Genomic DNA, 27,355 nt, shown 5'->3' on the forward strand with positions numbered 1-27,355 from the left:
TGTAATTATAATGAATAATCGACCAATAATTCTGAATTTCAAAAAAATCACCATTCATCTCATCAAGTAATCAGAATAAAAATCAAGCTGCAAGAAATTCTTTGGAAGTACAAAAAGAAAAGTTTAATTGCTGCATTTGTTGTCAGTGAACCCCAAGTCAACGTTATTGCACGTTTTCAATTCCAATGCATAAAATCAAGTAATATGTAAGTAGTAGATATGCAGTTAATTAATACAAAATAGGATAAAAAGTCCAAGAGTCTTTAGCAGATCTCCATCAGACAAGTCCAGACATCTGAGACCTTATATAGGGCACTGAGTTGGGGAAAGTGGCAAGGGGGTAATTGACAGCACTGGAGAAGCCTACCAATGGCGGAGAGATATGTGGTAGGCTGAAGCCCAAGGAATTTGCAGGAGAGTTTTCATGGTACAATATAGGGACCCTTACTATCCTTTGGGTTGTGTGGGACATGTTGGCAGCCTCGAGGTCTGCAGCAAGTTGTCTTTTCCATTTATTCCTGCGGTTCTGGAACCAGATTTTGACCTGGGTCTCTGTGAGGTGGAGGGAGGCTGCCAGCCCTGCTCTCTCAGAGCTGCTTAGGTACCTCTTCACATCAAAGGTTGATTCCAGCTGGAAGACTTGGCTCCTGCTGAAGACAGTGCGAGTTTTCTTCTTTCTGGAGGATTTCTGGTCTAAGTCCTGTTCCAATTTTTCCTCTTCTTTACACTGGAAACCCTCCTCTCTTTTGTCTTCTGATCCATCACTGTGCTGTTTTCTGTAGGTCCTGCATTGTCTCTCTGAACCTTCTGACATCTCCGGAGAATCTCTGTCACTAGCTGAAAGAAAGGGAACAGGACATGAAAAAATATTCTTAAAATAGGATTTAATGCAAATTATTTTATAATAATTGGATACAACACACATACAATCATAAAAAACACTGGTAACATTAGTCAAATGCTGCCAATGAGCAGATCCCGACAAGTAAAGGGGTAAACGGAAAGATGTCTTGTGGGACTTCGGGCTTCATGGCGGCTGCTGGGGAACGTCTTGAATATATCTTATAGATTATGGATAGAGGATAGACAGATTGATGTGTCTGCAGAAAGTTTCGAAAATGGTTATGTATTCTTAAAGTTCTCCTCTTCAGCACTGAATAAAGGTCTACATATACACAGCAAGCCACACACTATACATTACATACACACACACACACACTAATATATATATATATATATATATATATATATATATATATATATATATATATATATATATATATAGTGAGCAAGTGAAGGAGAGGGATCATTTCTGCACACAGGATTTTTTCCCTGGATACAAACAATGTCTGGGAGAGTTCTTGTATAGGCCTAAGTACTTGTGGCTGCGGCACTGAGACGTGAAAGCAGCAGTTTAGTCTAAAGTGTGATGATTTTGAAGTCACAAGACTATCCAACTTCCAATTCCCTTCTCAGCCCTGCTATAAGTATATCTTAATTAGAAAGATAACAGAACTTTCCATTAAAAATACCGTTATTTATTTGCACTATTACCCTTCTCAGATTAGAAGTTAATCTTTGTAGAGTGATCCTAAGCAACTCCTAGAGGTCATCATCATGATAATCATCATCATTCCTCAGCACAAAGACATGTTCCTACTGAAACTGATTTTTACAACAGTAACCCTAATAACAGGTCCTTTATCATAAAGATGAGCTAATATGGCAGCTTTCCCTGAGGCCACGTAGATAAATCATTATACAGACATAATCCTTCAATGTTACACCTGAGTCCTCCTCATTCTCTGCTCAGACTTTGACAAACTTCAGTCTTTGAGTCTTTAGGGCGAGAACTGTGAGTAATCGCTTCATAAGTGAGCAATATAAAGGTACGTTCTAAAGGGTAATAATAGACTCATAGAGGTGGCATACGAGTGAATTCACAGTGTATGTGTATGCATGTGTACATACACACACACTCTCTCTGTATCACACTGTAGATATAATATGCTAGCATTCCATTATTACCATTATACGTACTATAGCTAGTAATATTACCACGACTACTGCTATATTAGTATTGATACATTATTCTTTAGTATATTATATATATTTTTATTCCTACTTTTTCTATTTGAACATGATGTATATTATTACTACTGTAAATATATTGTATGCTTGTTATACTTAACATAACACACATACTGCTACTACTATGACAAGAGCATTCGATGCACTCATTTGTAGTATTGTCACTACTGCTACTATGTTAACATTACATGCATGAATACTCTTAACATTATCACGACGACTTATATTATTACTTCTACATGATAATTGTATATATTATTATTATTATTATTAAAATTACTACAACTGCCACTAGTACTACTACTACTACTACTACTACTACTACTACTACTACTACTTTACTACTTCATATACGTTGCATTATTATGTTCAGTTTAATTACACTAGTACTTCTATTACTACAGATGATTGTTGCATTGTAATTCTTCCTTTTATTATGATAATATGAATATTCCATGCATTATTAGTACTTCTACTACATGTTCACTACATGCAGTATTATTTTCAATGTAATTACAACTAGTACTTCTATTACTACATGATCATATCTTACATTGTGATTCTTCTTTGTTATTATATGAAGATTGTATGCATTGTTACTCTTAAATCACTACTAGTATTATTTCTACTATATGACCTTCGCTTATATTGTAATTCTTACTATTACTGCTATAATATGAACATTTTATGCATTACTACTTTTAAATAATTACTATTATTACTTCTACTACATGTTCATTGCATGCATTAGTATTGCTATTAGTTGTGCTTGGTCTGATTTTTATATTATTACTCATTATATTCTTACTATTACATCACACAACATTTATGTACAACATGGCTTCCTAGAAGTCCATTATTTCCTTCTAGGAGGAAGTCAGGAAACATGAAAAATTCATCGTGTATGGATCGCTCATGATAATAAATAATAACAACCACATCATCACAAGGGCTCTGGGGTGCTGACACTTACTTTCCGGACTGGTGCATCCGATGTAGGTGGCCTGTGCCTTCCTGTACCACTCCATGGTATTTTCTCTGAGAGGATAGCTGCCCTGGGAGTTGTAGTTGTATGGAGAGAGTTGGCAGCATACTGTAGTGAAATGGCTGCCCGCTGGCCGCACCGTGGGCTCATCCTCTGGGCTTGCTGTCTTTTTCTTGTCTTCTTTAGCCTCCGTGCCCAGTAGATTTTCGATGAAGAAGGAGGACACCCTGGCTGGGGTTGAACCCTGGTTCTCCGTGGAGTCATCAGGCATCTTGGCAGTGATGATGGCAATAGAGGAGATGGTTGAAATGCGCAATGATGATGCGTAAAGCTGGGCGCACCACAGTGGTTGTCTATAGGAGGAGATGCTGGGGGCAGCCTGCTCTGTGAGCAATCATTTCACATTGCTGCATGGAAAGAGAAGAAGAAGCCTCCCGCTAGTCCTGCTCTCCCAGCTCGCATGCACATAGGAGAAGGCAGCACAAATCTCTTGCAACTTAAACGCTTTTCTGCAGAATTCTCCAATTGGATGAGCTTGATGAACAAATTGGATTATTGAAGGAAAATAAGGAGAATTACTCCCGATGAGTTGACTTCTCTGTGCTTAGTAGTGTGTGCCTGGGGGCCCTACAAGTGCCTTGTCAGTCAGGAGCTTTATTTAGGTCAATTAGGGAAGCAAATCAAACTGCAGGAGAGAGAGAAAGGGAGAGAGAGGCAAATGCTGGAATTCCCAGGAGTGAAGAGAGGAGGGGAGATAAAGGGCTGGAGAGGGAAGGGGAGGAGATGGAGAGAAGCTCAAGGGGGTGAGGTTAAAGGACTAAAAAAAGAGAGAGGAAGAGAGAGGCAGTGGGTGTGTGAAACAGAAAGTAAGGAGGACAACAAATACACATAGGAGAGACTGCAGCAGGTGAATGGAGTGGAAAAGAATAGCCAGAATCATCCTTAGCAATAGCTTTGTGAGTGTTGCATACTGACAGAGCAGAGCTGAGTTTGCGATTGAACACTATGGGGGTATAGTGTTTATGCACATAATGTGGAGACATAATTATGCGACACAGTAGGAGTATTACAACGCACAATGAAAAATAATTAAAAACTCGTCTTTGCTACAGTATTATCACCATGCACTTCACAATAGCTTGCATTTAGAATTCCTGCTCATTCTAGTTACTGGGGATCTGCAAATGGTTAAACGTAACACAATAGTTGTTAGCTAGCCCTTAGCGACTGAGGTGGCCTCTTAAGTGTCTCTCAAATTGGAGTAAATGCCACAGGCAAGTGACCCTGGCATAGGCACCCTGCCCGCCTCCTTGTCCTGCTTTCTAAGAAACTAGCCGCCCTGTTTCCTGTGTCTATCACGTCTAATTTCACAAGCTTTTAACTGCAAAACACTACATATCATATGGGCTGATTACTTCTGATAGTTGCAAGGAATGATAGATAGATAGATAGATAGTGAGTTAACATCGTAGGCATTGTAAGCTATACGCTATACTCCCTCGAGGATAGTCCCTTTAATGGCTCACCTAGTGACCCCCCCCCCTCTCTTAATGCATATATATATATATATATATATATATATATATATATATATATATATATATATATATATATATATATGTATATATATATATAAACTATGCTTTACAATTCCCTTCCTTTCCCTGTATTCTTGTCTGCTGGGGTTGTTCGGGTGCCCAAGGGCTCAGCATAGCCTCTGCAGCCAGTCAGTGTGTTGCACAAAGCCTATGTAGTCATTTTCCCAGCCACAGCCTGATCCTGGGGCTCCTGCACATCTATTGAGCTGGGTGAGAGATGTCCAGTCTAGCAGAAAACCAATCGCTTTTGACATTAAATGTTGCACACTCCAACGGTTCCTCCACGTTATGTAAAGATGTCAGTCAATGTGTTTTTCCTCCCTGTGCTGAAGTTTAAGCTGTTGGTAATAATAAGTTGCTTTGCTCATGCGGCCCATTGACTGTTATCAGAGCTGTGTATTAATGTTTAATTCTCTGGGATAGGTGGGAGCAGATTTAAAAGAGACAAGTGGGAGCAGAAAAGCAGACCCTTGGAGCATGTAAGTAGCCAGTCTTCCAGCCTCTCCCCTCTTTATGCATGATGGGTTTCTTGATGAGGATGAGGATCCCCCTGCAGATGACACATCTACCCAATATCTATTATTAATTGGGCTTGGAGCACACAGGAGCAGGGCTGAGGTAGTAGCACTTTCCTTATGCTTAAATGTACCTAGTTAATATTTCAGGCTGAGTTTGGAGCATGGTTGTACAAGGCTGTTTTAAAACTTGTATTGTCTTTAACAATCATCAAGTGAGAAACTGCTACTTAATAGGCTCACCAGGATATGCAAGGCTTGCAGGGTGTATACAAAATGATGGGCATAGAGGGAACCACTGTTTATGGGCACCGTGCACTCTGGTATTCTGCTAGATATAATTCATAATATAGCTGTAATTAAATCTTATAATCTGGACAGCTGGACACAATTATGTATGAACTCTGCATAAACCAAGCTCAGCCATATATATATATATATATATATATATATATATATATATATATATATATATATATATATATATATATATATATATATATGCACACGCACGTGTCTTCTATCTATATGTAGAAAAGATAATAAATTGTGTGTGATAGCTACTACATTTGCATGCATCAGGTAATAGATAGATAGATAGATAGATAGATAGATAGATAGATAGATAGATTCTTCATGGCTGCAATGTTTGTGCATAGCGATAATCACGAATCCTGGAAATAATGTCAATGGTTTGCTTTTAGACAACATATTACAATATATGCCCGAGGCGAGCAATGATGCAGAAAATGCATAAGATCCCGTAGCAGCAAATGATATTGTATGTGTTCTTATAATGTATTAGAAGTGTATCTGTTACTTTGTCAGTTTTCCAGAAAATTGAAATATCTGTAAAAGTGATAATACAAATTCCTCTAACCTGAAATGGACACAGATAAAAAGTTGGACTATAAATATGTTTCTGAATTGTTACAACTACCTAGATCCCTCTAAAAAAGGAAATACAATTTTACAGTAATTGTCGGTAATTTCGAAATGCGGTAGATATTAAGGTAAAAATAAAGACGCTCATTATACCTAATTGGGGACCTATAATACTGCGATATAACTGCACAGCTAATAATACCACGTAGGGCAGAATTAGCTCATTATACATGAATTTAAAGGAGGAGGATATGTTGCACATTTAATAGATGGAGGAAATTGATGATCATACGTTTCGATAAGTGGAGGAGCAAGAGATGGATTAGCTCAGGGTTGGGCCCATACATGTTGTGATCCATCACTCTCCGGGCTGTGGTGGTAAATATCATGAGAGGCTCTGGGGTAATGGGTTACAGGTGCACTGTAAATGATGATGAATTTTCTTTCATTCTCTCATGAACATATGAAAGGATGAAAGGACAGAAGACTCCGCAGTGCAGGGAAAAAGCACAAATTATTCTACATATGAACTCTTCATCCAGAGGGATTATGAGAAGCAGGTTTTCTCTATGGAGATTGGAGGACACAGTAATAATAGCTACACTGTAGTTCTTCCCACAGTCTTTGCAAAGTGCACCTCACCCACTGGTAGACCCGGAGCATCCATTTACTAAAGTAGCGTTCATAGACTTCAGTGGGTGCCTTATAATAGTTAATGTGTCTAATATGAGTAAGTGGTCACTTTGCTGGGTGATAATAATTTAGCACCATAGTTCAGTCAGTGCATCCAGATTATCAGCACTGGGGAACTGGCTCACTGCACAGGGTTGGTCTACCCTGGATATAAAGGACAGCCCTGTCCTGTTGGTAGGATAAGTTCTATCCAAATTCCTTAATGTTCTGTATTGTATGAAAATATTGGTTCTAACTTGATCCTCAATAAGAATTTTTCCAGTGAGACAGAGAACACGTGTGAACCAGGAGTTTGTCTATATCCAGATAAGACAGAGATGTACAATAGTGAGGAGACAGGTCATTAACTTGGGGTCCACATGTGGGCTTGGTGCAGGGAGCTTTTGGAAGTATCTGGACTTGGGTAGAATCTGTTTTAAATAAACCAGAAGCATCAATTGCCTGCTATGTACATACCACTGTAGATATAAAATTCACTGGAAAGTTTAGTACTTGCTTTCTAATGTGCATCCTGAGTTCATATGGCAGAGCTTATAGACACAAGCTATTGCTGATACTACAGTGTAGTAAGGAGCAAGTATTGTTACAGTTTATGCTATTACTAATATTTTATTACACTATTCACTGCAGGGTGTAAGGAGCTCCATTCTATAACTTGTAATATGATCTTTCTATGAGTTTTTTTCATTTTTGCTATTGTATTTGCAAATAATAAGGAGCTCTATACAATTTGACAAGCAAGGCTGAGCACACAATGTATCAGTAGCCTCTCATTGTGTTATATAGCAGTTTGGTTTTATATCATTAATCAGGGTTGGATATAAGCAAAAGTAGCAATTGCCCTTAAACCTTCAATCTTAACATTCTTCCTAGCTGCTTATCTCAAGATCACTTCATGGTGCATTATATGGTACTATTATATAGTTACTGTATGGCAGCATAATGTGGGTACTAGATGGTATTGTTATTTGGCATTGCATAAAGGAATTATTTAGGCTCAATATATCACTATTAGGCCTTAGTCAGACGGGCGTTTTTTCGCGCGATTTGCGCATGCGCATGCGTCCGGCGATTTTTGATAAAACCATTGCTTTGCAATGGTATCGGACACATGAGCGCTTTTTATGCGCTCGTCCGATAAATTATAGAACAGAAATCGCAGATCGCACCTATCTGCGATTCCTGTTCTCTTCTCTATATGCGCTCAATGGGGCCGGCGGCAGCAGCGCCGACCCCATTGAGAACATATAGAAGACAAATCATTCTTCTCTGCCACAGCTGTAACAGCTGTGGCAGAGAAGAACGATGTTTGCCCATTTAATTCAATGGAGCCGGTAATACAGACTGACTCACACCCCCTTCACACCCACTGCAGGCCGGCCGCGCGGAACTCCGGCTGCCGGGAGCAGGTGAGTATATATATATATTTTATTTTAACACTTTTCTGGATGAATTGCAGGGAAGGGCTTATATATTTAAGCTCTTCCTGACAATTCATCCCACACTCGCCCGCAGCGCATTGCTTTCAATGGAGCCGGCTGTATTGCCGGCTCCATTGAATGCAATGCGCTGGACAGCTCTGGCCCGTTTCTAATGAAACCCGGCTAGGAGCAGATTTTCGGGCGATTTTCGGGCACCGGTCACGCGATTAGCGGATGAGCATCCGTCATGCGATCCGCAAATCGTGCGAAAAAACACCCGTCTGACTAAGGCCTTATGTAGTAGCATTATGATTGCATTGCATATTTCCAAAAAATACAGAGAGGGACATACTCAATTTGTCACAGTGTTGGCTGCACCATGACTTCCAGGTTTAACATGGCTCCAGGTGGCACATGCATTGTATTATTCAGCACTGAATGCCAAGGGAGTAGCATCTTCCTCTGGTGCTAGTGCTGATAGGCAGGCTGGGTTATCTGTTAACCCAGTGAGTCTATAAATTGTAGTTAAAGTATATATAAACCGGCCCATTTTTTTCTATGGGTGCCAATTATACAGCTTATATTTTAACCACTTGATGTGCCAGAGTATTTACCATTTAAGTACTCATTGGTTTCAGTATTTTGGGATTAGGAGGTCAGCTAGGTTATTACGTTGTCTTAGTTACGTTCAGTGTTCAGCGCAGTTGTCTTCAGTTAAGGGTTCGTTCACATGGACATAAAAATCACGTGAAAGTTAGCCGAGGAAAAAAATCGTGGCTAACTCTCTGGAAAAGTGTGTGAATGGACGATTTTCCACAATTAAGTCCTGGGCTTAGTTAGTGTTGAAATCGCGCATTCACTCAATCACAAGCTGTGTGTTGCGGAAAAAAAGTGCTGCTGCTCCGGAAGGAGAAAAAAGAAGAAGGGAAGCCCCGTGGGGCTTCCCTTCACTGCCGGGGACTCCCTTCATCTTAGCAGGGATGGAGGGGTTTCCCTGCAGGGGAGATGAAGGGAATCCCCAGCAGTGGGGAATCCCTCTATCTCACCTGCAGGGAAACCCCTTCCTCCCTGCTGCTGGAGAATCCTTTCATCTCCCTTTGCCAGCCAGCTCACATAGTCTTCCTTATGAGTCTATGGAGGCTTCTGCAATTTTCTCCCAAAAGATAGCTCAAGACCTATTTTTTCATGCAGCAGGGAATTTCAGTTGCTGATGTCCTATCTGTTTTTGTGCAATTTTTTCGTGCGGCTTAAAATTGTTCATCTGAACATTTCCTTGGGTAACCATTAGTTCTATTAGTTGCAATTTTTTAGCACATGTAACTTAGCTATGTAAAATCGGCCATGTGAATAAGGCCTATGGGTTGTGCTGTTTAGGGGAAATTCATATAGTCAAAAGACCCTTATTATCAGTTACTGGTTTGATTCCATCTATTTTGCCATTCACTTGGTGCAATCTACTTGAAAAAATACATGATACAATTTTTGTTAATGGGCCTCTACAGGCCTTGACCATTCTTGTTAATAATGTGGTAATGATTAGTGCCAATCGCTTTTGGTCATTTAGACCCAGAGATTATTATTAGATGTGGACTCAATGTAGCAGATGGCGCAAAATCATATTGTGTAAACGCACCTCACAAGAAGATAATTCTGCACTACCAACATATATGAATACAATTGCTTGTAACCAATACAATTCTGTTCTGTAGGGCTGACATGTATCATACATGCTATAACATTTATATACCATTACGTGTTTAAGAAAATTGACCTGGAAGTTTCCCTCTAGGTCAGTGCAAAAATAAAGCTGTTATACCTTTGCAAGTACCGGAAATATTTTGCACACTGCAATTGTTACAAAAGGGCCAAACTACACTGACAGATTAAAGCAGTTGTCTGATGTCAGGCAAAACCTGAATTAGGTAAAACACATAAAGAATAGTAAAATGACATTGACATTCAGTTGTAGGCTGTTGCCACAATTTTTTCCCAGTCCCTCTTGGTCCTATGCATTCCCACTAGAGGGCTGTGATTTCCAGTTGCTACAAGCCACATAGAATTTTATGAAAAATGATGTTGTGTCCCACTAGAAGATGCAGCTACATGAGATTACATCACTATGGACATAATATCACTGAGACCTGCCCATACCCAGGCCTAGCAGGGACTGGAAGCTGTGCAAGATGGGAACAATATTCAATGGTAAGTAGATTAGCCTTTTTTTTATTACTGGCCAACCTGTAGACAACCATTGATGCCATCAGAATGAAATAAATCATACAGTGTTAACCCAAAGATATTCTACATAAGAAAGCAAGAGTACTGCCTGTAGTATTTAATGGGTTCATCTCTTTGGGACTGCCTAAAAGAAGCAGAGTATGGCACTAAGCTATCACTAGCAGAGATGAATGGAGCTGTAGTGCACATACTCGGTCACCGCTCCATCCATACAAGGGGTATGGGAAATCAGTTCTTGTTATTGGCAGGGATCCCAGCAGTTGGACCCCCCACCTCTCAGACACATCCCTATCCTGTAGATAACTAGGGGATAACTTTAGATCTGGGGATATGTATTTTCTTCTTTAAATTAAACTTTATTGAACTTTTTTTATGCAGTTTATTCATCCCTCAAGGGGATTTGAAGATGCAATTGTTCAATCGCTAGGATAGTACACTGCATTACTTATGTAGTGCATTCTACAAAGCTTATGACAGCAGCCTATTAGACTCTACTAGAAGCGGAGTCTAATAGGCTGCGTTACATGGCAGACATGGGGGCCTTTGTCAGACCTTCAGCTGCCATGGGAACCCATTAAAATCTTGCAAACACACTGCGGGGTGAGTCCCCTTCCCCTGTCATCTGCTTACTTGCTACAGTTGCTATTAATTGTAGTATGTAAGGGGATTAAACTGCCAGGATTTGAGGCTTCTCCACTCATGACAGTTAGAGAAGGAGCCTGGTTGTCAGTAGTCAGCCAAGTCACTGCCTTAAAAAGATGTAGGGGTAGTTTTAGGTCCCCTTCACATAGGAGTATTTGCATTAGATTTCAATGGGTTCATTCACATGCACATTTTTTTCCTGCGCATAGTTCAGTCACGCCAAAAAAAAATACAGCACGCTGTAATTTCCTGCGCATTTCTGCACCCAAAGCCCCCAAAGAGGTTAATGGCGATGCGCAAATGCGCACACAATATGTTAGGAGACACTAACGCATAATTGTGCTTCAAAAAGAATGCATCTGGAACTCATTAAACTAATTAGCCATTTCAATCCGCGTGTCTTTGCTGCGCACAAATGAACATGCCTTGCAGGTGCAAAAAGTATTGTGAAATACATCGATGTGCACGCTCTGTCCGCAATAAAACTGCACATACACTCATGTGAAGGGGGCCTTAAAGCCCATTAGTGAGCTCAGTGATGAGGTGTGTTTGCCATCACTAAGGGGTTAATTGCTTTACAATGGGGTTTGTTGTGTTAAGGTAAGAGAATAATAGTCTTTTAACGCTTTTGATTAGATAACTTTTCACAAAATGTTATCACACAAGTTAAACTTGGCTACTTCAGTATTTCTGCAAACTCTACTTAGATGAATGGGACAGTTGCAGAAATATCTGCAGCAAATTGTAAGCACTCTATATCCTAATAGTCCAAATCAAGCCAGAACAAATGAATGTGATTGATTTCTATACTATGGCAGAGTCATAAAATGTGATAATCGGTGCATATATTGATTACAATTTCTCTAATTGCAATAGAAAAAGTGTATGGGTAATTTCAACTGTGATCTACAGCACCATCTACTGGACAAAACCTGCAGTCACACACTTTTCTACTAGTCTGCAAATTTTACAATATAAAAAATACATCTGGGGCCATTGGATTCTAAATTTCATATTTTTCCCCCTAAAATATTCTATTGTCACAATTTAATCCTGCGTTTGCAGGCAAAATCCAAACAATATTTAGGACGCATTCACATGGATGTATCTGTTTGTATTACATCTGTATTTTTCATGCACACAGCATTCATTTTGATTGTTGTATTCAGCAGTGCATTTTATTATGCGGGTATTTTATTTGCATAGCAAAAAAAAATTGCAGCATGTCCTATTGTGGTCCGAAGTCGCCCAATAAAGTCAATTGCATGCGTATTCACTGCGTTTTTTACACATATTGCCAGGAATCAGTGAAAAAAGTGACATCAATTGCATATACCCGTGTGCATGAGGCCTAATAATACTTATTACCTATAATAAGGTGCAGTTGCAGCCAGGGCCTAGGGCTTGAGGGGCCTAATGACAAAGTGCCGGTTGGCGTTCCCTGGCACCTAGGCCCGCCAGCCAGGCACCACTTACATAGCTATACCTCTGGTCTTTATTGTTACTATAGTTATGTTATGCCGAAATGGTTGTAAGATTCCCATTTTGGGCTAAATGGCACACTTTTTTCTACTGGATTAGTTATGGCATGAGTGCAATCTGTTGCCAAATCTACATGATTTCAACCACATGGTCTATAGGTAAGGGTGATTTCACATCTGCACTCGGGGATGCCATTTTCCAGCTCCGTTCAGGGCACTGAAAAAGGGAATCCCCTGGCCAAACGGCCCGTCTTATGATGGAATTGAACAGCTCCGAACAGACCCCATTGACTATAATGGGGTCATTCATTTTCCACTTCGCTGCCTGGCCTTTTGCCGTATGCAGCGTTTTTTCTGCCAGTATTTTTTGCGAGTTTTGCGACGGAAGCTCCAAGCGGAGGTCCCAGCATAGATGTGAAGCCACCCTAACCCGTCTTACTCAGATTTCTGCATGCTAAATCACCTAGTCATGCAGTAAAGCAATCCCCGCTCTTGTATTGCCTCCTAAACAGACAGATTCACCATCTTTTGCTTCTAGCATAACTATCGCTGGTAAAATGACTGTAAGTGCTCTATAAAACTAATGAATTCCCTTAACTGCTCTGAAAATGCTTCCAAATGATCTCTGGGAGGTTCTATCATTGTCTGTAAAATGCATATTTTTATTCATTGTTCCCTATACACTTGTCTCAGATCTTTTAAATTAACTTGCAGGGATTTATATGAACGCTGATACACAGGAGAATATATAGTAAAGCCTAGGAAGAAGTCAAACTCTGTCCCTGGTGGAGTTAGTGGAGTTTTACTCTGCAGGGACCACATGCTGGTTATCATATATTTCTGGATTGCCTTCTATATTGAATTGCTATACTGGGACAGAGGTAGCAGTCATACCCAGCTCTGGTGTCTAAGGGCCCTTTTACATGGGCTGACAAATCATCCAGATGCCCACAATTAGCGGGAATCGGAATGGTTATAGTTCAGGGTAAATGCATGCCCCGACTGGACGATGAACGATAAATTCACTTGTCATTCAGTTTATGCTGCATAAAAACTGAACAACGAATTGGCCGTGTGAACAGGCAGTCAGCCATCTATTAACGACTGCCTGTTTACTGTGAATGGACACAGGCGGGCTTGAACGATCCCCAGCCCACTTTGCCTCTATTTACTGGTGATGATTGTCCATTTCTAAAAGCACAATAACGATTATCACCAGGACAAACAATTTTAGTAGATTCAATCGAGACAAGCTGTCCGAGTTTTGGGTTCATACCAAACCAAACTTTTAGCAAAGTTTGTCCCAAAACAGTGTTTGGCTGTTTCGGTTCTCCCAAAGGACATCATGTAATGATTCACTTTCCCTATGGTGTCACTGCAGAAAAAACTGAACAATCGCCAAAAAGTTTCCTCATAGACTATAGCGATCAGTGATTAGCTTGTTTTCAAGAGACTCTGTCCAAAGTGGGAACTCCTTTAATGACAAAGACTGTCAAAATAAAAGACGGTTTTTGGTTAAAGTTGCAGTAGGGTGCATGCATCATAGATGGAGAATTCTACTGTATATTTTAGGCATATATGATCCCATGTTTTAAGTGAATCTTTTTCAGATGGCTTCACAGTGTAGATTATGAAGACATATCTTAGGTTACACAACATATACATACATAAGATATGTGGAAATCTGTGTCACACAGGTTAACCTGAAACAGCCAGCTACCAAGGACTCAGCTCCCGGCTCTTTCACGTCAATGTGGAAATAATTAGGCTTTGACAGCTTTTGGGGTCTTTAACTTATTTATGATACAAATCATTCATGTCATGTTCAGTTTGGAGACTCAGGGAGACCTTTTTGAACCTTTCTAAACTTGTCTGAAGTTATGGAAAGGGAAGAATGATACAGATATTAATCAGGTCCATTACAACATTTTCAAAGGGTGTCCCAGTTTTATTCCTTGCACGGTAGTGGACGTAACTGCAACCAGCGACTTAGAAGTTTGGAATTTGGTCACTTAGAGAGAAGTATGACTGGTCTTTTTAGCTTAATACATTCTCAGCCCATCTTACACCAGGATTTGAAGTTAGGAGAGAAAATGAAAACCAGGCAAAGTCCTCACCAGTGTAAGATAGCTGCAGGGCAGACTCCAGTTCCCATAAGATCTGCCACTTCAGCTCTGGGCACGGGTTTTGTCCTTTAGTTTGATAGGGTTCACAGAGGGCCAGAACATCTGAGAGATGGAGACTGGCTGTGCTTTCTGTAAAGCAAACAAATAATGACAGTGTGATGACCTTGATCTGGGTAAAGCTGCAAACAATATGTATTGCAATTACCCAACTCTATTGCCACTTATAGCATTGCATTTAAGGCCAATAGCATTTTTATGGCAAAAGTGGCACAAATACTTGATCCCACAATTAATCTATGCAGACAGTGTCAGATTTGGAATCCTTGAGCCTACCAGAGGACATGATGCTGAGAGTCCACCTTCAATTCATACAAAACATGTGCTTTTTTAATTGCATTGTAAAAAGAGATGAGCGAGCATACTAGCTAAGGACAATTACTCGAGCGAGCATTGTCCTTAGCGAGTACCTGCCCGCTCGGAAGAAAATGTTCGGCTGCCGGCGCGGGGGAGAGGTGAGTTGCAGCAGTGAGCAGGGGGGAGCGGGGGGGGGGGGGAGAGAGATCTCCCCTCCGTTCCTCCCCGCCCGCCGCCGACAGCCGAACCTTTTCTTCTGAGCAAGCAGGTACTCGCTAAGGGCAATGCTCAATCGAGTAATTGCCCTTAGCGAGTATGCTCGCTAATCTCTAATTGTAAACTTTCTTGCTATCCAGTGGTATACATAGAGCTTATGGGGCCCCATAGCTATAGTCAGAATTGGGTCTCCTGCACCCCCAGGCATGCACTCAGGATACTGATTGTACAAAACTATAAATGTGTTTGCATGGCACGATTTTTCATTAGATCTGATTCAATAACTGTCACATGGTAATGATCTCTAGCGACGGTTAGCAGTTGATATCAATGTCATTGCAATTTCAATTAATCTGACGTGTTAAAAAAAATCAGATACTTGTGCCTTTATCATGCACTGATGATAACATACTATCATGTATATACTGTGTATGACCACATATTATAGTTCAAAATGTTTAAAAATAAAAGTCACCTTATGGGACTATAAAAAAGTTAAATAAAGAAATTATAATTGCAAAAGAGTAAAACTGCTAAGAAAAAAATGGAGTTCCCACTTTTATTCTTAGTTTTTTTCTTTTTAATTAAATAAAAGTAATGTTAAAAACACGTACACATTAGATATCTTTGTACCCACCCATACAATAATGGCATAGCATCTACTGACATGAATGATGAATACAAGAAGGGAAAGCAAAAAGAAAACATTGGCAGAATTGCATTTTATATATCTTGTGATACTAGAAAAAAATTACTAGAAAATATATTTTACAATTTATCTGAAAATCATGTCTAAAAAATGTGCTACCTGTTCCTTAAGACATACGGCTTCAAGTAGCTACATTAAAAGAAGTAATACATACATTGTGGTCTATGAAATATGAGGAGGCAAAAATGAATAATTTCCTTTAGGGCCAAAATTGTCTTGGTTCTTAAATGAATTTGCAAAAATGGGAAAAAAAAGACTTCAGAATGGAAAATAATAATAATAATAATATCAATAATAGTTATTTTATCAATTGATGATCTGTTGTTGTTTTTATTTTATTTTGCAATAGCACCACCTAGAGGAAGCATTTATAATAACTTTCAAGAAAACTTACAGGAAGGACAGTTAGCTTGTAGTAATGCATTTCATTTAAATTAGTTATACTTCAAATCATCAAGAATAGTTTATATTCTTGACGGCAAGAAATACAATTAATGTATATTTAATGTAAAGTTAAAAAGTCATAACTTCCTTTCTTGAAATGATCACTGGGAATTCTGTTTGCTATAAAGAGGTTCTGGATACCTTCCACTCTTAAGGCATCATTAGACATTAGTAATTAGCACACAAAATGATGACACATTAGGCATACAATGAAAGGTAAAAGTTATAGAGGAAAAAAATACATTTCCAAGGTGCTTTGTGCACTATGAAGGGAATTTATCAATCGGCTTGTAATGGTGTAGAAAGCTCACAAATTATGATGCACGCCATATGTGCGCTATAAATTGTGAATTTTTATGTCTTGTTCTACATTTGAAAAATGACAAGAAAAGTAAGTGGTGTTTATCTAGACTGACAGATTTACTGTCACTTAAACCAGAAATTGATGCAAATAAAATCTCAAAACGAAACCTGCTTTTAGCAGGCATAGATTTCTATTTCTATTGTAAGTACAGCCAAATATGCGCCACATTTATTAATAACTAATAAAAATAGTACAGAGATTAGCAAACTATGGAGAACTACACAGACAAATTTGACAGAATCACCCAAAATGGCTTGGTCCTTCAAGTGGAGTACCCGCTCTGAAAAAGGCAACCCCACCGCTGACAGAAACCGCTTGTCTGAATACTAGAATAACAGAGAACTTTAATGGATTCTCACAGGTGTGACCGACACACAGACAGTAGAATCAGCACCTTTTGAACCAAGGGGCAGGTTTACTGTATATACCTTATACTTTTACTGATAAGCTGACTGGGTTAACTGACAATTCATGCACAGGATGTAAATATACATACTGTTGCCTAAAGCAGCAGGCAGACAGAACATAAACTTATCTCCCCTAGCACTAAGGGGCTAATTAAACTCTTCTATTAGGTTCTTTATCTCTACAGGAAATAAAATGGCTGCATGTTACTGGGCTGTACAGGAGAAGTTGTCAAAATCACTCCCCTGTTGATGGAGTGCCACTGAAAATGCTATCAGAGAACTCCCCATTAACATTCAAGGGGTTGTCAAGAGTAAAAACCATGGCTGCTTTATTTGAGAAACTTAGACACACTGGTCTGAGAATTGTGTGTGCCATTGTAGTTCAGTTCTATTGAAGTGAATACCACGGAGCTGGTATACTAAATAACACCTACGGCCAGGAGTAGTTTTTTGGAAAGTACCCTTTTCCAATCATGTACAAATATCTGATATTCCAATCATACAAATATATTTGCTAGTCTAATAAAACAAATACTGCATTCCGCCTTTACTATTCGGTTTATACATGATATTGGCAAAAATTACACAAGGTAAAAGGTTGTATCTAAAATAGTTCCAAATTTGTGCAAAAATGAGCAAAATTTGCCTTCCTACTCTAAAAAGAAGAAAACAAGCAATAAAAGTAGGAGTATCAAAGGCAAGGGTGTGATCACAGGGAATACCTTAGCAGCCAGGTCCTAAAAGAGATCCTGAGGCCTTCTATTGTTATCTGGCTAACAGAACACGCTAGAGCATGGCCTAATATGTTGTCTGTCAGTTTTCCTATAAATGATTGCTGTGTCAAGTGAAGACACAAAAAACTAAATTAAATTAAATGGTCACTAACTTTTCTAACAACTTGTGCTTATGTGATAGCCAGTGTGGTAATTAGCAAAAGTGCAATTTACTTTTTTAACTTAAAATGGGGTTTTTGTTCTGTAAAATCATCCTAAACTGCTGGCCACTAGGGGTCTCCCTTTATTTTAACTTGCTGTACATTGCATTCTGCCAAGGGTGTTTTCTCTGTTACTAGAGAAAGGACAATGACAGAACCGGAAGTCAAGGACTTGATGAATAAGTCTTTGAGAGTAAAGAGGAAGGGAATAGGAGAGAGAGAGACTCAAAATGACATACTGTTAGAGATAACAGTGATTTATTTGCTGCTATTTATTCACATCTCAACTACTCAGTACTGCTGCACACTGTCCTACATGGTGACTTTATGTCTTTGTGTGTGTTACAGACATAGAGCCAACTTTGCAACTTTCTATGTACTGTCTTTAGAAAGCAGCACAGCAGCTAGACTCTTCCCATCAGTTCTGAGAGAACTGAGAATCAGATATACACGTTGCAGGGAATGGGGAAAGGCAGAATACAAGTCATATAATGGTCATAGATAGTGTTATTACTCATGTGCACACACATCGCAGCTTATTCTAAAAAGTCATCTGAAAAGTTACGTATGCTTTAAGTTTAATACAGTTGCTTAAAAAAGTCTCCTCTAAATAATAAATAAACCTTTTTCATTAAAAAGTATATTATTTTACAAGGATAGTTCACCATAAAAATACATTGTACATATTTTGCACCACTGCAATCATATCAACTCACTTTTATTGATACCATTTTGGGAAACATAATGTATTCAATATGTCTTTTCTTTCTTAACATCATGTACCATGTGGTATAAATGATAGGATAATTTTATTTAAAGGGGTTGTCCAACCATAAGCTACTGATAGCCTATCCTTAGGTGGTGGAGGTTTGTTGTTCATGCCCATTGTCGATCAGCTGTTCGCCGGGTCGATGCACTCATGTACTGAACTGAATTCTGTAGGAATCAGACAACTCTGTTCTTACTGTAGTGGCCAGACTTGGAAATGCAGGCCACACTCCCACTGAAATGAATGGGATGGTCGCCTGCAATACCAAGCTTAGCCCCTGCAGTGGAATGGAGTTGTCTGCTTCCTGCAGAAATCAGCTTGGTGCACAAGCACACCACCATGGCAAACAGCTGATTGACAGTGGTCCACAGCCTGGGACCCTCACCAATCTACTATTGATGACTTATCCTGAGGATAGGCCATCAATAGTTTACAACTGGACAACCCCTTAATTACAACTCATCCCACAAAAATCAAATCTCATTTGGTAACATTGTCCAAAAAAAAAAAATGGTATGGCTCTCAGAGGGCATCAACTCAAGAATCACTTCTCTTTCCATAAAACATTTTAATGTTATGCAAAAGTACTAAAGCTAAAAAAAAATCTTCCTTACAACCAAATAAAGTTAATTTGTTATTTTTACTGCAAAAGAATCAGCAAAAAAATGAAAAAAAAACAACGATGGCAGCATTGATACTTTTTTTGCATTCCCATCCAAAAAATGACTAAAGGCTAATCAATAAGTTATATGTGCCCAAAATGGTGCCTTGGTGGCAAAAAAAACCCCAAGACCTCGTAGGGTTATATGGATGAAAAAATATAACTTTACAGTCTTGGAATGTGAGATGGAAAAAACATATTTTAGTCCTTAAAGGAGATGTCTCGAGGAAGCAGTTAATTTTTTTTTTTGCCCAGTCCCCCCCATTAAGTACACATTACTAAGCCCCCCTGTAAATGACATTTCTAGCTGGTTCGTACTTACCGTTCCAGCGTTTCAGCAAGTTATAAAAGTTTCCTCAAGATGGCCGCCGGCTCTTTCCCAGTCGCTCGCTGCAGCCCGACGTGCGCGCTCCCGAGACGCCGCCAGCTGTGTCTCCATGGCAACCGGACGCATCGCAGCCGCCGACCAGACGCCCCGCAGCCGCCGACCAGACAGCAGGTAACCGGCGCTAGCCCCCGGCTCCCCAGCGCTAGTTCCCCCGGCGCAGCGACAGCCCCCCCGGCCTAGCGACAGCCCCCCCCATCGCAGCGACAGCCCCCCCGGCCTAGCGCTAGCTCCCCCGGCGCAGCGACAGCCCCCCCGGCCTAGCGCTAGCTCCCCCGGCGCAGCGACAGCCCCCCCGGCCTAGCGACAGCCCCCCCGGCCTAGCGACAGCCCCCCCCATCGCAGCGACAGCCCCCCCGGCCTAGCGCTAGCTCCCCCGGCCTAGCGACAGCTCCCCCGGCCTAGCGACAGCCCCCCCGGCCTAGCGACAGCCCCCCCGGCCTAGCGACAGCTCCCCCGGCCTAGCGACAGCCCCCCCGGCCTAGCGACAGCCCCCCCCATCGCAGCGACAGCCCCCCCGGCCTAGCGCTAGCCCCCCCGGCCTAGCGACAGCCCCCCCGGCGCAGCCCGGCGCAGCGGCAGCCCCCCCCGGCGCAGCGGCAGCCCCCCCCGGCGCAGCCCGGCGCAGCGGCAGCCCCCCCCGGTGCAGCCCGGCGCAGCGGCAGCCCCCCCCGACCCATCACTTACCTGGGAGGCTTCTCGGGGCTGCTGGGCTGGGCTGGTCTTCTCCGCTGGGCAGCTCCAGTTTCTGCACCTTCCTCTAACAGAGGATGGTGCAGAATGGCCGCTTCAGCGCGCTCCCGAGCAGTGACAGCTCGTCTGCGCATGCGCAGAAGAGCTGTAGCGGGGAGCACACTGAAGCGGCTCGTGCTGAATGGAGAAGACCGGACTGCGCAAGCGCGTCTAAAAAAGCAAGCTGCCAGCGAATTTAGACGGAACCATGGAGACGAGGACGCTAGCAACGGAGCAGGTAAGTGGAATAACTTCTGTATGGCTCATATTTAATGCACAATGTACATTACAAAGTGCATTAATATGGCCATACGGAAGTGTATAACCCCACTTGGTTTCGCGAGACCACCCCTTTAAGGGATTGTATAGGAATCTCAAATTATGATCATTGATCGTGGGGGTCCCACTGCTGAGACCCCCGCCAATCTGGAGAACGAGACTCCCATGTCCCTCTCTTCTGTCACTGCGGGTGTTGCTTCTTCCCACACAGTGAGGAGTGACATCCAGTAAAACCCCACAGTGAGAAGGACAGGGGACACAGAACCACCATTGTTGAGATTAGCAGGGTTCTCAGTGGTGAAACCCTCACCAGTCAGCAAGTTATCCCCTACCCTGTGAATAGGGGATAATGTGATATTCTGGTACAACCCCTTTAAGGCCCACATTGGGCCAGACCTTAGGGGGTTTGATTATTCCTTGCTCAAAAGCACTAGACTGCCTGAAAACCATCAAGGGGTTAATATTGATCCAGACTAATACCCTCCTTGGTGCTGCTCTTACTAATTGTTCTGGTTGTTGTATGCGGTACTTTGCAGAAAAGTAAATACATTATAAAGGAAATGTAAAACACAAAGGAGATTACAGATAAAAGGATGGGGTCATCCCAATATAGTAAATTGTTGGTGCGGGGCTTTCTATAAGATTATGGACACACTGGCTTTTTTATGATTGGTCAGTCTTAGCTGTCGTGCTGTACTCAGTGACTAAAGCTCGGCTTTTTTAGTGGTTGGGGGTTGGAAAGTTCAATTTGTTTGCGTTTTAAAAGCTAATGAGCCAGATCAGAGCAGGAATCAGTACCAGACAGGAATGGAGCAGTTATAGAACTGTAGCAGCTACACATCAGAAATCACTTAGGAACAGATTAAGGGCTTACAGGAAAAAAACACAAGAGCCTCTAATGATAGGGAACAAACTAGGTGACGGGTTTGCTGAGGTCTGTACTTGCTGTAAATACAGTCTAAAACCCTTCATACACATTAGTGAAAATGTATAATCCCCCACCTTCCACCATAGTCTACTTTGTTATATTCTAAAATCCTGGATCGGCAATTGACGGATAAAAAATTACATAGATGATAGATAATACATGCATAAAAGAGTAACATAAAACCTTAATATAAGTAAAACTACAAAACATTAATACAAGTAAAGCAAAAAGAATAGCCTTTTAGGCCTAGTAGCAATGTTAAAGGAACACTGGGCAAAAGCAATCTTTACTGTGTCATTGCAGGGTCAGAGAGGGTAGGGAATGACATAGGGATTCAAGGGTCAGAAAAACGAATCCTTGTGCCTTGCTCTACCCCCTGCACTAGGCATAACACAGTGTATCAGGATTGCACAAACTTCCCTTTAAGGGCTTATTCAGACATGTGTATCTGATCAGAGGCATAATTTAAAGCTCCTGGGCCCCAATGCAAAATGTGTAGCAGGGCCCCTAATTATTATGTTTTATTAATGGTATTGGGCTCCCTATATGGGGAAGAGAGGCCTTATGGGCCCCTTAAAGCTCCTGGACCCGGGTGCGACCGCATCCCCTGCACCCACTATAGTTACGCCCCTGTATCTGATTTTGGTTCATGAAAAATGAACAACTTTAATCTGTGTGAATGTCTGTGTCGCATCCATGTGTGTTGCATACAGAGTCGGCTCTAGGCTTAAGGCCCATTTACACTGGATGAATGTCGGGCAAAGGATGCACGACACTCGTCTCAGTGTGTACTCGCTCCTGTGCTGCTGCACAGGAGCAAGAATCGCTGGCTCGCTCACAGAGCGGCCAGCAGGGGGTTGGGCAGGCTGGAGGAGATTTCACTCCTCGCTATCCCCAGCCTTTCTCCATTCACTTTAGCAGCGGCTGTTCAGTACTGAACGGCTGCTGTTTTCACTGAACGATCATCATTCAGAATTTTAAGCTGTTCGCTATACCAGCAATACTTGCTCCTATGCAGCAGCATGGGAGTGAGTACACACAGGGATGAGTGTCGGGCTTCATTTGCCCGACATTCGTCCAGTGTAAATGGGCCTGTATATGGACCGTTAAGTGATAGAGTCACAGGAGGTTCCCTTAGCAATTTTTAAGCTCTGCTGTCCCCCCTGAGTCATTTATGGGTCCCACTGTGCCTCTGAATCATTTATAGGCCCAATGTGCCCTCTGGGTCATTTATAGGTCCTACTGTACCCTGAGTTATTTATAGGTCCCACTGTGCCCCCTAAACAATTAATAAGGCCCCACTGTGCCTGGCAATAAATGAAAATAAACTTGTATCTGTCATGCTCCCTCTGTGTTCTCCAACCTCTGCCTTGGCGTATTTTGGCCAAGGAGCACATGGAATGACATAGGTGATGCAATTACATAATTGCACTGCCTGTGTGGCAGAAAAGGAAGTGCTCGGCTTCCTGCAGTGCTACTGCCGTAGTCAATTGTATTGCATCTTTAAGATGTGCATACCATTGATCTCAAAGAACATGGACCAGATTGATCCCAAAGTGGGCCCTTCCAGGGTTAGTGGGCTTCGGCACCGGCCCAGGTTGCATATGTCTGTACTTTTTTTTTACCTCTTTGTGTCATCTTCGTTCCTTTTTGTTTTTTTTCTTGTGGGCAAATAAGAAAAAAACCAGGAAGCTGAACTTTTTTATTAGCATTGCTTAGCAGTGATCTATGAAAAATGGAGCACACACAGACATTATGTGTGTGCTCTCCGGTTACCGATTTTGGCACCCATTGACTTGCATTGGTGAATGACCTCTAAGAATTCGGACTAGAATAGGACATGTGATTTTGTTTTTTTTACAAAAGACATGTTTGTGTAGTCCCATTGAATGCAATGGGTCAGTGTGCTGTTCGTATGGAGTCAGTTGCAAACACAGACAGCATATGGGCTTGAAAATTGTGAATAAGCCCTCATACTACAATGTTAAATGATGCCTGGTTACAAGCATTGCCTTACAGCCTTGGGTCCCTGGGATTGAATCTCATTAGGAATAACAGGCACCATCTGGATTTTATCCCATATTCCAGTTACACATTGTTCATACTAGTCATTTTTTCCTGCTGAAGTAAAAACTATAGTTCGCTATTTTTTTTACCATTTCATATACCGGTAGTCCTTGTAAAAAAAAAACTTCAATAGAGAAGATTTACAGAGAAAATGGGCTACATTAGTGAAATCCAATTATATATTAATATAATAATATATTAATTCCTTCAGCAGGAAAACATTTTATATAATAAAATTTATGCTTTTTTTGCTGCATTTTTTTTTAAATTTTAGACATTTTTTGCACTTTTTTGAAAACTATCTAGAAAAATGGTCCTGTCTAATCATAAAATCTGATTGGCAACTGCCAGAATTGGAATTTGCTTAAGTCATGACAGTTAGCTATTTACATGTTGTGATCAAAACAGACTGTGTATCTAAACAGCCAGCTGTACATCGGGCATCTCTTCCGGTGCCCTATCACTACCGTGGGATGCAATCCAGGGGTGCCAATGGGTTAGCATGCCAGCCTAAAGCCATAGTGAAGACTCCCAAGGATGCCATGCATAGATGCATAATAAGTCCTGCCTGTGGCAGGGCTTAATAAGCAACAAGGAAAATTACTGTTTACTGCAATACTTAATTATTGATGTTTATAGTACGAGCAATCAAGTAATCACAATTCCAATTTCCTTATGGGGACTAAAAAAATGTAGAAAAAGGTTTAATTAAATGTTTAAATAAGTAAACAAATATCAAAAGTTAAAAAAAAACAAAACTTTTCTGTTCTTCCAATAAAAGAACAAAGGCAATAGAAACCACCCTGATGTTTGTTATCGCCATGTTTGTAAAAGTGCAAACAATTAAAATATCGCACTATTTATGCAGCACAGTGAATGAACACTGTAAAAAAAAGTACAGAATGCCACAATTATGGGGGGTTTTATTGTTATTCTGGCTCACTAAAAATTTAATTAAAAGTGATCTAAAAGATGTTTGCATTCCAAAATAGTAAAATTAATAAAAACTTCAAATCACCCTGCAAAAAGCAAGCATTCACAAAGCTCAAACAAGAACTAAAAAATGTTATGGTTCTCAGAATATGGCGACGGAAAGCAATCTTTGTTTCTTGAAAATAATAGAACATAAAAAGCAATATAAATATGGTGTTCCTATAATCATACTAATCCACAGCATAAAGTTCACATGTTAAAAAATCGAAAAAGCTTTAGCCTTGAAGGTATTAATGGATGTAAATGTATTTAATGAAAGTCAACATGTAGATCTGGTACACCTCCTAGTGGAGGGATAATCAAGAATCAAGCCATTGCCAAGGGTCATACGATTTTTTTCCATAGGGTCCATTTGCCCCAATATATCATATCAGATATATTTACATGGACCAATACTGTATCTTCGCTCAGTGGAAGTTGGTTATATTTCTCCCTCACTGGTACTTACGGCATTTTATTGATATAGAAAACATACCAGCCATTTGATAATCAGCTCATGAAATTAGAACCAGTTCCTGCTAAGCCCTGGCTTGTTATCTAATTAACTAGAAGACATTCATCTTCATTTGTCATCTCAGGGAAATTGTTACATCATTGCTTGTTCCTTTTATCTTTCCATGCAGAAAGAGACGATGATGAATTAATGCAACTTCAACTTACTTTCTTCTTAAGTTCAATTCTTCATAAGAGTCAATACAGTAAAACTACAGTAAAACTTTATAACAAGAGATTTGCGGTTAGCTAAGTGGGGCCTAGGCTAGTTTTTAAAGGGGCAGTACCAGCATTTTTCATGATTTAGCTACATTCAAGGGGATAGTGTCATCAAAGGAATGGTCTGGTTTAGAAAACCTGTGTTCTTATAGCCTCTTAGGGAACGTAAATGTGTACTGCAAAAATAGAGTGGTAACCAATTTAGCCTGATTAGCCAATAAAGATATCACCTCTATAATACTTTGTCTTTTCTCTACAAGAGCATTTAGCATCACATAGAAAATGTAATGCAAGGTTTAACATGTCCAATAGTTGTTCTCATGAAGTATCAAGGTTATGACATGGCTTGTTGGAAAATAAGGAAACAACATAAGTACCTATATGTAGGACTGTGCATGTAATCATATTGCAATTACAGAATCAGGCTGCTTTAGTTATTTAGCTATCCAAGCTAACAAGACTAGAGGTTTATCCTGTAGTATCTATCTATCTATCTATCTATCTACTTACCTATCTGTGTTTGTATTCACATATCATTTATTTATCTATCTTACATTAACTGAAACAGAAATAGCTGTGCAGGAGACTTAAACTTGGGTGAGGAACAGCCAAACTCTGCCACAAAGATGAGGTTGTGGAAGACAGTTTCATGTCCCAGATCATACACCATGGCAATACTGAGCACAGCAACAAGACACAGGGTAGATATACTGAATCATCAAGGTCTCTCCCAGACAAAAATTTCAAAGCAGACTGGGGTTTCAAGGTGTACTGTTCAAGCTCTTTTGAAGAAACACAAAGAAAAGGGCAATGTTGAGGATCATAGACATAGTGGTCAGCCAAGGAGACTTAGTACAGCAGATGATAGACACATAATGCTTACTTCCCTTCAAAATCACAAGATGTCCAGCAGTGCTGTCAGCTGAGGACTGGCAGAAACCAGTAGAACCTAGGTACACCCATCTACTGCTTGGAGAAGTCTGCTGCCAAAAAGCCACACCTTCATTGTATAAACAAGGTCAAGTAACTTTAACTATGCATGAAAACATAGAAACTGGGGTGCAGAAAATGGCAGCAGGTGATCTGGACTGATGAGTCAAAATTTTAAATATTTGGCTTAAACAGAAGGAACTTTGTTTGCCAAAGAACTGGAGAGCAGTACAATAATAAGTGTCTGCAGGCAACAGTGAAGCATGGTGGATGTTCCTTGCAAGTTTGGGATTGCATTTCAGTTAGTGGAGTTGAGGATATGATCAGGATTAATGGTGTCCTCAATGCTGAGAAATACAGGCAGATACTTATACATCATGGCATACCATCAGGGAGACATCTGATTTGCTCTAAATTTATTCTGCAGCAGGAGAACAACCCCAAACATCCAGCCAATGTCATTAAGAATTATGTTCAGCGTAAAAAAGAACAAGGAGTCCTGGAAGTGATGATATGGCCCCACAGAGCCCTGATGTCATTGAGTTTGTCTGGGATTACATGAAGAGACAGATTTGAAAAGGCCGACATCCACAGATCTGTGCTTAGTTCTGCAAGATATTTGTAAAAACTTCCCTGCCGAGTTCAAAACTGTGTGCACGTGTACCTAGAAGAATGGATGATGTTTAGAAGGCAAAGGGTGCTCAGGTCACAGCAAATATTGGTTTGATTTAGATTCCTCTTTTGTTCGTTTTCTTAGCATTTTGTTAATTGCCAAAAATAAATTATTACCACTTCTA

General features: G+C 40.6%; 1 protein-coding gene and 1 long non-coding RNA gene across 3 annotated transcripts; one reads left to right on the forward strand and one right to left on the reverse strand.

Moving 5' to 3' along the window:
• HMX1 (H6 family homeobox 1) lies at nt 1-3,815 on the reverse strand. 2 transcript variants are annotated; one of them, XM_066573342.1, is made up of 2 exons: nt 3,065-3,318; nt 1-833 (listed from the first exon to the last, which is right to left on the reverse strand). In XM_066573342.1, exons 1-2 carry the CDS (start codon nt 3,181-3,183, stop codon nt 278-280), a joined length of 675 nt encoding a protein of 224 aa, XP_066429439.1. In that variant the 5' UTR covers nt 3,184-3,318; the 3' UTR covers nt 1-277. The 2 variants fall into 2 exon arrangements, with proteins under 2 accessions (XP_066429439.1, XP_066429438.1); XM_066573341.1 differs by having other exon boundaries at nt 4-837; nt 3,065-3,815.
• Nucleotides 1,815-27,355, forward strand: LOC136572613 (uncharacterized). The gene is made up of 3 exons (XR_010785809.1): nt 1,815-1,889; nt 5,098-5,153; nt 26,986-27,355. It is a non-coding gene; the product is annotated as an uncharacterized lncRNA (long non-coding RNA).

Source organism: Eleutherodactylus coqui, chromosome 7 (assembly GCF_035609145.1).
Source record: "Eleutherodactylus coqui strain aEleCoq1 chromosome 7, aEleCoq1.hap1, whole genome shotgun sequence".
Classification (NCBI taxonomy): Eukaryota; Metazoa; Chordata; class Amphibia; order Anura; family Eleutherodactylidae; genus Eleutherodactylus; species Eleutherodactylus coqui.

What these genes read in the sequence shown, in the direction of transcription:
- HMX1 (XM_066573341.1), bottom strand. Translation starts at nt 3,347, where the DNA reads ATGCCTGATGACTCCACGGAGAACCAGGGTTCAACCCCAGCCAGGGTG. An exon ending in CGGATGCACCAGTCCGGAAA is followed by an intron (nt 838 to 3,064) that starts GTAAGTGTCAGC and finishes CCTTTCTTTCAG; the next exon opens with CTAGTGACAGAGATTCTCCG.